Below are 11618 nucleotides of genomic sequence, written 5' to 3' on the forward strand. Positions count from 1 at the left end.
ATGGCCGATAATACTAAAGGGACCGAAGAGAAGGGTTTAGGGGTGGAAGAGCCGTCCTTTGCTATTGTGGTTGCTCCGGAACAAACGGTCCCACCGGAAGATAGTTCCGACAGCGACGTAGCTGACGATGAGTACTCATCGCCAAGCGATCCTTGTCCAAGCCCGAAGAGAAGCAGAAAGGGCGACGGTGAAGAAGGCGACAAGGACTGTGTTCCCCCTAAAGAAGGGGTAAGTGAACTTCATATGTGAACTGATCACTGTGATAAATATTAGACAGAGCTAATTCGAAACTTTGATATATACATTCTCATAGGAAACGGCGCCACGACGATCGAAACGGTAGCCAAAGAAAAAGGATCCGTCGAAAGACAACAAGGTCCTAGCTGACACAACCGGCTCAAAGAAAACCGAGCAGTCATCAAAGGCAAAGAAAAGGAGGGGTGAGAGAAGCGTGAATAAAAAGAACGAAGGGTTCCATGTTGTTACAAATGTTTCGCCGAAAGGAGAGCCACTCGCCCCTAGGACGGCACGTGCGAAATTCAGTTCGCAATGTGGCGTAATAGCAAGGGAAAAGATTCCCATCACAGTCAAGGACTGAGAGCATGTATCGAACGGGGAGAAGGAAGTCCTATGGAAAGAGTTGAAGAAAATCTTCCGGTTCCCAGATGGATCAGAGGCAGCAGTGAGAAATTGTGTACTGCATACAATGGCCAAGTCTTGGCGTGGTTGGAAAACCATCTTGAACAATAAATTTCTGAAGACGGGGGCCGTACACCATTTTCGACGTATGGCAACATAACCCCGAATCAGTGGGACGACTTTCTAAAGTTGAAGAAATCCTCGAAAGAAATGGAAAGGAGCCTAAAGTTTTCAGCTTTGGCCAAGAAGAACAAATTTCCTCGTCACTTAGGCTCCACGGGATACGCACCAAAGGCGGGGTGGCTGGTACCAATGGAGGAATGGACAGAGAGAGCAGGGAACTGGGTAAAAGCTAGAACTCCAAAGATCACGGATGAAGGCAAAGTATCGTTCGAAGATCCGGAGCTGCAGGGCGTTGCCGATAAAATAAATAAGTTATGCAGTTCACAGAAAGAAGGATCTTTCAAGTCTACGAGGGAGAAAGATGTGCTAAGTACGGTGCTGGGTAATCCTGAGCATGGGGGTAGGGTTCGAGGTGTGTCGTCGAAGATGAGTTGGAAGGAAGGGTTCAAACATGACCCCCACAAGAAGCATGAAGCGAACAAGGATAAACTTAGAGATAAAGGGGCTACGGATTTTGAAAGGCAAATGATGGATTTCTGCGTCAAGCACATGATTTTGCCTCCCCCCGCAACCAAAAAAACCTAAGCCAGATTACCCCTTTGATGACCTCGAGGAGAATACACCCTGCAGATTGCACGTTCCTATTGGACGCTCCGGGAAAACTCTTGAGTTCGCTACAGCGATTGCTATCCCTGGGAGAACATATGGTGAAGAGTCCATAACCGATGTGTATGCCAAAGTGCAGCCACAAGTGGTGCACGAAGGGTTTGAGTCATACGACATAGACTTCCCTACTGTAGATGGTGTATCCGTACTTGGGGATGCTGTCGATGTTGTAATTCTCTGGCACAATAATGACATATCCTTTGGATTGGGCACCAACGCCACGCGAAAACCTCCGATACCTTTGCCGAGGAAGGTGAATGATAAGGCGGATGAACCCAAGATGCATAAGGAAAATCTAATGCCGGAAGTGCCACCGAAGATTGAAGGGCCAGAGATTGAAGGGCCAGAAGTCCAAATGGAAATTGAAGTAGCAGAACCAGAGGTGCAAATTGTGGCGTCAGTTGGGCCATGTATAGAATAAGTACCAAGATTGGAATGGGATGGTAAAGAGCCAGAAATTTCTGAAGACTCTTCTCGTGCGAAAGACTCCGAGGTGCCTAGAGTGCTTAGGAGCCACGACTCCAAGTCCAAAGATGAGAACAAGGAGAAGTTCATGATAACCACCTTTAGAGGGGTAAGGAACGTGCCAAACTTAGAGATGATGACTCCCAGAAGGCCGCAGAACTAGCAGGTCCAATATACTAGCCAACTGATGATTGCCCAAAAAGTACGAACACGAGAAAGCACTCTTGCCGAATTGGGCACTAAACGAAGGACCATGGGAGATGAGAAGATTACATACCTTCTACATGGAAGCCAGCAAGAAAGGCTTGGGCAGTATAATAGCTCGATCACTGGCAGATTGTTTCGGCGACGAAGGTTACGCATGGCTCGATTTCGCAGATCTCCACGCCATATATTGTCGGGACAAGATGGACGTCAACTATGTTGCTGTTTGGTGCATGTGGGTATGAGTTGTACTTAATTACCTTAAAAATATGTACAATACAAATCTGTGTGATTGTTACTAACCAATTTCTTTTGTAGGATGCAATACATGGATGCTAAGAAGAAAAAAGAACCTATCGGCTTCTTGGATCCAACTCAAATTTGTAAAGCACAACATACCGTGAGGCTAGCACCAGGGTCAGACCAGCTAAAGTGCAAGACTCCAAAACAAATAGCTGAATACAAGAAGGGCTTGCACCAGTAGAAATTGATTATTGTCGCACAATACATTGGACGAGCCTTCTTGCACTTTCAAGATAAGAGAGTTGTCATGGCCGCTTATAATTTTAAGTAAGTCCGGTACATTTTTCTTCTACAGTGTCTTATTTATCTGGTACTAACTATACTGTTGTTAATATGTAGCGATCATTATATCTATTTACTCATCCACCCTAAAGATGGAACCGTGGTAGTCTTGGACCCTCTCGATTACAGACACCAACAATACAAAGAATTTCTAACAATCTTACAATAGTAAGTGATTATGACTCTTGTATTTTTATATGAATGTATTATAAATAAATATACTCCTTAACGTGAAACGGTACGACATCCATACAATGTGTACCAATACTACAAGTTTAAGGGTGGAGAACAGACCCGACCAAGGGAGAAGATGCTAGTACGTACCTATTGGCCGATAAGACTCCACTCACTTAATGTATTTCAATATACATTCACTAATTGAAAATTTTAACTATTTTTTCTATGATATGTTTTGAAGTGTCACAAGCAACCTAGAGGGTTTGTCCTTTGCGGGTATTACACATGTGAATTTTTTAGGGTTAGTGGGAGGTACAGGACTAACGCAGAGGATGTAGGTCTCTATACTATGTACTATTAGACAGCTTCACATATTTATGGTACTAATATAATGTTTATCTTCAATGCATGCAGTTGCCAAGATTAGAATATCGAACAAGCTTTGACAATATAGGCATCACAAATGTCCAGCGTGATCTATGTCACATCATCCACCGTGAGTGCTGTCATGTGAAAGGACATTTATTTGACCCAAAGGGTTTCCTAGTGACAAGTGACGAATTTAAGAATCTTCTGGAGTGGAACAATGCTATGCCATAATGTTACTAGATGGCGTATTTGAAGTAACAATGTACAAAAATATTGTAATATATATATTTTGGAAACACTTTTGAGTTCTGCAATATATGTAAATTTCTCAATACCAAATGCTTGATAATCTTCTAATATATGTACATAATAGTCTACCTGCAAGAATATCTATTAACGGGCAAATTATTATTAAATATAAAAAATTTCTACCTATCTTCGCAGGCGGCAGTTTTCTATTTTCTCAGGCGGACCAGACTAGCCAACGCCCGCCTGCGAAAATTATCTTCGCGGGCGGATGGCCGCACCGCCTGCGAAGATCGGTGATCTTCACAGTCCTATTCGTACAGGCGGACGGCCGCCCCGCCTGAGAAGATCATTTTCGGCCACTTGCGATAATGCTTTTTCGAGTAGTGCGGAGCAGATTTTCTAAAGAATGACTTGGTAATGTTGGGGAGGTGTGCTTCACTTTTAAACAATTACTCTTTTATTCCTTTTTTAAAATGTGTGTGTGGAGGAAACAGGACCGACGACTTCACTTTTATGTAATATTCTCTACGTTTCAGATTATAAGACTTTCTGGTCTTACCTAGATTCATATGTGTGCTAATGAATCTAGACATATATATATATAACATATACATTAAGACATGGATGAATCTAAGTAAAACTAGAAAGTCTTACGGTCTAAAACGGAGGCAATATATACTACTAGTAATATACCCGTACATTACAACATACTGACACAAAGAAAATAGAAGCACATACCTACTTTGTAACATGCATGAGACTGAAAATGGACTTCACATACGTATCATAGGAAAAGGGGAGCAATATTTTGTAACCAATGAGTTGGTTTCTTGGGACGCGGTGCTCATGCTTTGCACGACCCAACTTTTAAGTAAAGTAATAGAGATTAAGGGTCTATTTGGGAGTACTCCAATTCTTGAAAATCAACTTCAGGATCAGCAAATTCAGGATTCGCAACTCTACGATTAGCAAATCTAGGATTCTGAGTACATGTTTGGCAAATTCGTATATCTAGCTCTAGGAAAAGGAGAGCTTGATGAGATATGACTTTTTTGCTCTTTTATTATATCAAGTACTTATATTGGAGGGATCACGAAGATTGGGGAGACCCATTCCGCCATCCATGGAGGGCCACTGACAACGGAAGGGGCGGCGGCGTCCTAGGGTTGGGCGGATAGGGAGGTGCAACGGCACTACTGTTCACAATAAACAGTACCTGTGAACAGTACCGGCATGGAGGGGAGTCGGGTTTTTTTTTGCGAAGGGGTACGTGTGTAATGGGTGGTATTGGTGGGTGGTAATTATCCCTCAACTCCATGTTTAGGTTGATAAGATTGGTTTTTGGAGCACCCCTTGAGTAGCTCTAGGAAAAATGTGGAGTTGGCCTCCAACGCTATGATTTTTTTTAGATTCAGAGTTTCTAGAGCGCGTTTGGCAGGAAAAATTTGGACTAGTGTTAAAAATGTTAGAGTGAAGTTATGCCAAACAAGCCCTAATGTGCTTGAACAACGGTATTTCTACTCCTACTTGCACGTATATTTTGTTTAGTTTAAACCTAATCATTTGGTCACTCCCACAAAGACAATATAATTTGAACACGTACACGAGGGTAGTTGCTGCTGTGATTTGTCTCTCTCCCTTAAAACACTCAATCAACGTGTCTTTTCATTTCTGTTTATGATTATAATTTTAAATTTTAAATTTTAACTTTAAATTTAGAGTTGATTTTTATTTTTTTTACCGAAGTTTATTTTCCAACGTTAGAATTTAGATCGTCAAAAATACATATATATATATATATATATATAAATTTTTTATTCATGAATTAATTTTTATTTTAAATATGTCGTTTGATCAACCCAACCAACTATACCGCCGCAGTATATATATGTGGCCCGCTGTCACCACGTTCAAACCAAAAACCTAGGCGGCTCTCCATCTCTCTCTTCTGCCGTCGCCCTCGATCGCCGGGGCGGTTGGCGACGCGTACGAATTCGATGGCCGGCTCCGCGGCGGACGCCGTGATACCGGCTTGCGCGGTGGTCGGCATTGCGTTCGCGGCCTGGCAGTGGTTCGTCGTGTGCCGGACCAAGGTCCCCTACGCCACGACGGCGGCGGCCAGGAACGGCGTCCAGGCGGCGGCGCCCGTGTTCCGGCCGGAGGGCGAGGCCGACGTCGCCGTCGACGGGTACGGCGACGAGGAGGAGGGCGACGGGGACCGCGACGGCGCCGCGGCCGTGGTGAGGTGCGCCGAGATCCAGAACGCCATTTCGGTCGGTGAGTTTGATCAAATATCTCCCCTGTCGATCAGCGCTGAGCCCGGAGTTCTTCGGTAGAATCGGTCTTGCCGTTCGGCATTTGGGCTCTGTCAACTTTTCTTCGCTTGGTTTGCTGTGCTAAAACAGCAATCCTTTTCCATATTCCTGGAAGATTTTTATTTTCATTATTGTTTTCCTGTGCTAATAAGCGCGTTAGAAGTGGAATTTGATCTCTCAAGAACAAAAGCTGCTAACAGTTTGACGCCTTCTTCCTATTTTTCATGCTTGAAATCCAGATCATGGCATGTTTTTCCTACGTATATGTATATCTATGTTTAGAACTTTAGATATAAGAAAAATATATCTCCTTTTAGGGATAATATCAGAAAGAGATGTGAAGATTAAATATGATTCAATTCTGTTAAGTTCAGGCAAATCTTTTTTTTTACTCGATGCATATTACAGTTTCTACACTGTGTCTAGCAATAAAATTAAGCTTGATAAGATTAGATCTAATTGCTGTGCAACTTTCTATTTCGTAAGATATGAAGATGAAGTCATCCATGATCTTGCAATTAGCCAGGCCGAAGCAAAGGTGTCATCTGGTCAAAGCTTTGACTTAGTAATTAGCACAGGTTGTGAAAACACGCCCCCTGCTACTAGTCTTGTGCCTCCAGTTTCTTCTCCGTTTCCTTTGGAAGAGGTCTTTCCGTTTTCTTAGATAAGAAGCACAAGACCCTTTTTTTTTTGAATTATTTGACCTTGTTGTCTTGTATGACCCGCTATTAGTTAGTCTGGTAGTATTAGTATGTTGCTAGCAGCCTAGAATCGAAACACAATCAGTATAGCCATTCCCACTAGTTTGTTCTTAAATTTGAATTTCTATATTTAGTACAATGAAAAATATTTAAGGAGAAACCGTGCATGCACAGTACATACTTATCCCTACAGCTCCCCATTGAGGGCTCCTTTGGAATGGAGGATTTTCATATAAATTTCAAAGGATTCTAATCCTAAGTATTTTTTTTTCTAATTAGATTGTTTGGAATATAGGATTGAAGCTAGCTAAATTCCTTTGGATTGCAATCCTATGCCCCAATTCCATAGGAATTTTGCACATGAGCACTAACCTCATTTTAATTTTTCTTTAAGAATTCCAACGCTTCTTCCCCCTTTATCATCTTCTCTATCTCTAGAAGCAACCCAAATTCTTGTGTTATTTTTATAGGAATTATCCAAACACAATATCTTGCAAATTCATATGTTTTGCATCCCACGGGATTTGCTTATACATAACATCTCAATCTTATGTTTCTCTTCCTATTCTCATGTTTCTAAAATGCTGCATTCCAAAGGAGCCTTGAATATGTATGATCCCAGTGTCAATTCTATATTGAATTCTTGTAAGGGAAATCTATTATTGTAGCATGGATGTTCAGTCAAGATGGTGTATCTTTCAGAAATTTAGTCCATAACCCCATTTGCGTTGTGAGAATGATTAAACTCAACCAGTAAAATATGATAAAAAGTTTAAAAAATTCTGTGAAAATTCTGTACTATATCAATAATCATCAATGTACTATGGTCTGTGACTTCTAGTATTCTCATGCATGTCCTATTACTAGCTGAGTTCAAGAACCTTTCATGTATATCGCTAGCAAAGCTTATAAATAGATAGTTATGTATTAGATGTGTTGCTGCTGCCCAATGATCAATGTAATGTTTAGCACTTGAGCAAAGCAAAGTAAAACAAGTCCAAGAAACTAGCTTTTCTCCTCTGCTTCAACCAAGATCTTTTCCAATATTGCTATGTTCCTTGCTTAATACTTATTTAAACACCAACACAAATGGGGTTGTGGACTAAATTTTTGAAAAATATACCATCTTGACTGAACATCCATGCTCTGATAATGGGGATATATAACACACACTCTCTCTCTTGTCGCCTGGGACAAAAGGTGGCTTTCTAAGAGTCTTTATGTATGTTCAATGGTGCCGAATATACATACGAAAATGAAGTGAATAAAACACTCTTAAAGGCACCATTTTCCAATAGATTTACGTGCCAATTCGAACCAACTAATCCATGCCTGATCGTTCTCTTTTTTTTTTAACAATTAACCGTGACAAATGTTTCATGTTTGCAGGAGCAAACTCGTTCTTGCTCACGCAATACAAGTACCTCGCCGCCTTCACCGCCGTGTTCGCCGTGATCATCTTCCTCTTCCTGGGCTCCGTCCACCGGTTCAGCACGGACAGCCGGCCCTGCCAGTACACCAGGGGCAGGACCTGCAAGCCGGCGCTGGCCAACGCGGCGTTCAGCACCGCCGCCTTCCTCCTCGGCGCCGCCACCTCCGCCGCGTCGGGCTTCGCCGGCATGCGGGTCGCCACGGCGGCGAACGCGAGGACCACCCTGGAGGCGAGGCGGGGCGTCGGCGAGGCGTTCGCCGCCGCGTTCCGGGCGGGCGCCGTCATCGGGTTCCTCCTGGCGTCCATGGCCCTCCTGGTGCTCTACGCCGCCGTCAAGCTGTTCGGCCTCTACTACGGCGACGACTGGGAAGGGCTGTACGAGTCGATCACCGGCTACGGGCTCGGCGGGTCGTCGGTGGCGCTGTTTGGGAGGGTCGGAGGCGGGATCTACACCAAGGCGGCGGATGTCGGCGCGGACCTTGTCGGAAAAGTCGAGAGGAACATCCCCGAGGATGACCCAAGAAACCCCGCGGTGAGTAGCACTCTCCTGAGTTTGAGTTTCATGTGCCAATCAGTTGGTCTAAAAGATTTTTAATTGTTACTCCCTATTATAAGTAACTATGGATTTGTCTTAATTCAAATCTCTTCGAATTTAATCAAGTTTATAAAAAAAATATAGCAATAGTTTCAACACTATAGATATATTTTAAAAATATGTGGATTTGGTGAAACTCATTTGATGTATATGTTAGTAGAGTTTTTTTACCGTCCTTGAAAAGTATCATAAGGTATCAAAAATTTTAATGCAAAATTATGATAACTCAAGCTACTACATTGTATCATAAGATACCAAAGTTTTATATTGAAAAATATGGTATATCGAGATAATTTTTCAAAGATGTTAAAAAAAGCTCACGTGAATAATATTTACCTTGTGACAAACTCAAAATAATTTATAATGTGATGAAATTGAGGGGGTAGAAACACTATTGAAGAAAAGAAAAGATTATTAACACAGAAAATGTGGTCGTTAAATTAGTAAATTTGTTTTAAAGGTATGTGCATTGTGATTTGTTGCTGTAGGTGATCGCTGACAACGTGGGCGACAACGTCGGCGACATCGCCGGGATGGGCTCCGACCTGTTCGGCTCCTACGCCGAGTCCACCTGCGCGGCGCTGTTCGTCGCGTCCATCTCGTCGTTCGGCGCCGACCACGACTTCGCGGCGGTGGCCTACCCTCTGCTGATCAGCTCGGCCGGCCTCATCGCCTGCCTCATCACCACGCTCTTCGCCACCGACTTCCACAGGGTCAAGACCGACGGCGCCGTCGCGCCGGCGCTGAAGCTGCAGCTGCTCATCTCCACCGCGCTGATGACCGTCGCCGCCCTCGCCGTCACCTTCGCCGCCCTCCCCACCGAGTTCACCATGTTCGACTTCGGAGAGGTGAAGCGGGTCAAGAACTGGTAAGGCGCCCCAGCCGTGTCTCCGACACCACCTTGCTCCATTTTTTTTGTTTTTGCATAGTTTCAACATTTGGAAATGGGCGATGGATGTGTCAGGCATCTGTTCTTCTGCGTCGCGATCGGGCTTTGGGCAGGTCTCGCGATCGGGTTCACCACCGAGTACTTCACCAGCAACGCTTACAGGTAATTTCGGAGCGTGCCGGATTTTCTACAGTGGAAATGTACCAACCTTCTACGGGCTTTTCTAACATTCTTGTAAAACACCTTTAAGGTATCATATTTTTTAACATAAAAATTTAGTATCTCGAGATACAATATACATTAAGTAAGGTGTAAAAAAGCCTTTCGTTGAAAGGTTTTTTTCCATGCTTGATAAGTACGCTGAAGTACTAAAAATTTTAGTATAAAATTCTCTTATCTTAAGATACAATATACTAAAATTTTAAACTAAAAATAAAGATAATAAAAAAGCTCTTCGTATCGTACAATGTTATTAAAGTTTTACAGTTGTTGACTCCGCCCAATTTTGGTAATGCAGCCCGGTGAGGGACGTCGCCGACTCCTGCCGGACCGGCGCGGCGACGAACGTCATCTTCGGGCTCGCCCTCGGGTACAAGTCGGTCATCGTGCCGGTGTTCGCCATGGCCGTCTCCATCTATGTCAGCTTCACGCTTGCCTCCATCTATGGCATTGCCGTCGCCGCGCTTGGGATGCTCAGCACGGTCGCCACCGGGCTCACCATCGACGCCTACGGGCCGATAAGCGACAACGCCGGCGGGATCGCCGAGATGGCCTGCATGAGCCACCGGATCCGGCAAAGAACCGACGCCCTGGACGCCGCCGGAAACACCACCGCTGCAATCGGCAAGGTAGACGACGACGACGCAGCAAGCCTTTCTTTTTTTGTGATCAAGATGCCTGAATCAATTTGATCGTGATCACGTTTCAATTTTTGTGCAGGGGTTCGCCATCGGATCGGCGGCGCTGGTGTCGCTGGCGCTGTTCGGCGCGTTCGTGAGCCGGGCGGGGCTGACGGCGATCAACGTGCTGAGCCCCAAGGTGTTCGTGGGGCTGATCGTCGGCGCGATGCTCCCCTACTGGTTCTCGGCGATGACGATGAGGAGCGTCGGCAGCGCGGCGCTGAAGATGGTGGAGGAGGTGCGCCGGCAGTTCGCCGCCGTCCCGGGGCTGGCGGAGGGGCTCGCCACGCCGGACTATGCCAGGTGCGTCGGCATCTCCACCGACGCGTCGCTCAGGGAGATGATGCCCCCCGGGGCGCTCGTGCTGCTGGCGCCGCTGCTCGCCGGCACCTTCTTCGGCGTCCAGACGCTCGCCGGCCTCCTCGCCGGCGCCCTCGTCTCCGGCGTGCAGGCACGTTACTGTGTATACTCGCTACCAAGACAGTGCACTCTTCCCTAGTGCATTGACACTGAACTGAACTTTGTTACGTTTTGGTCTCCTCTTTTTTGGTTCTACGTAGGTCGCCATATCTGCTTCCAACAGTGGTGGAGCCTGGGACAACGCCAAGAAATATATCGAGGTTCGTAAGCTGATCACCGTCAACTTCAGTCACTTCTCAAGAGTGTTTGGGACTGCTGTACATACGACCGTGTTGTATGATTTAGGTACAACTAGAAACACCTAAACATAAATAAATCAAAGGAGTGACCATTGATATGCACGGTAGTCGTTGATTAATTCTAGTCATACATAGATCGTACAAATGGACCGTATGCATAGTAATTCTATTCAATTGAAGTATTTTGAATGCACGTATTTATCGAGATATTTGCATCTAAAATTGTACCTTTTTTGTTGTTGTTTGTTGTCCCCAATCGGGCAAAATGCAGGCAGGTGCATCGGACCATGCCAAGTCGCTGGGTCCCAAGGGATCGGAAGCTCACAAGGCGGCGGTGATCGGCGACACGATCGGCGACCCGCTCAAGGACACATCCGGGCCGTCGCTCAACATCCTGATCAAGCTCATGGCCGTGGAGTCTCTCGTCTTCGCGCCCTTCTTCGCTGCTCATGGAGGATTGATATTCAGGTGAACGGAGAAAGAACAGTTTGTAGCACTCGCATACGCACGTCTATATGGTCATAGAGAACGAACAATGTTATATGACAAATCATTTCAGTCGTCCGTATTTATTCAGGCTAGCAACAAACCGAGAGTTCCTCACCAAAACCAAACCCAAAAAGAAAAAAGAAAAAATCTAACGAATACCAT

General features: G+C 44.8%; 1 protein-coding gene across 1 annotated transcript; it reads left to right on the forward strand.

Moving 5' to 3' along the window:
- Positions 1–11603, forward strand: LOC102712041 (pyrophosphate-energized vacuolar membrane proton pump-like). The gene is made up of 14 exons (XM_040519992.1): positions 1–228; positions 811–1283; positions 1393–1838; positions 1914–2002; positions 2097–2326; positions 2416–2577; positions 5405–5754; positions 7883–8457; positions 9009–9388; positions 9485–9571; positions 9927–10257; positions 10349–10759; positions 10869–10928; positions 11239–11603. The coding sequence occupies exons 1-14, from the start codon at positions 1–3 to the stop codon at positions 11437–11439; spliced, it is 4023 nt and encodes a 1340-aa protein (XP_040375926.1). The 3' UTR covers positions 11440–11603.
- Positions 11604–11618: the final 15 nt, after the last annotated feature.

Source organism: Oryza brachyantha, chromosome 1 (assembly GCF_000231095.2).
Source record: "Oryza brachyantha chromosome 1, ObraRS2, whole genome shotgun sequence".
NCBI classification, from domain to species: Eukaryota; Viridiplantae; Streptophyta; class Magnoliopsida; order Poales; family Poaceae; genus Oryza; species Oryza brachyantha.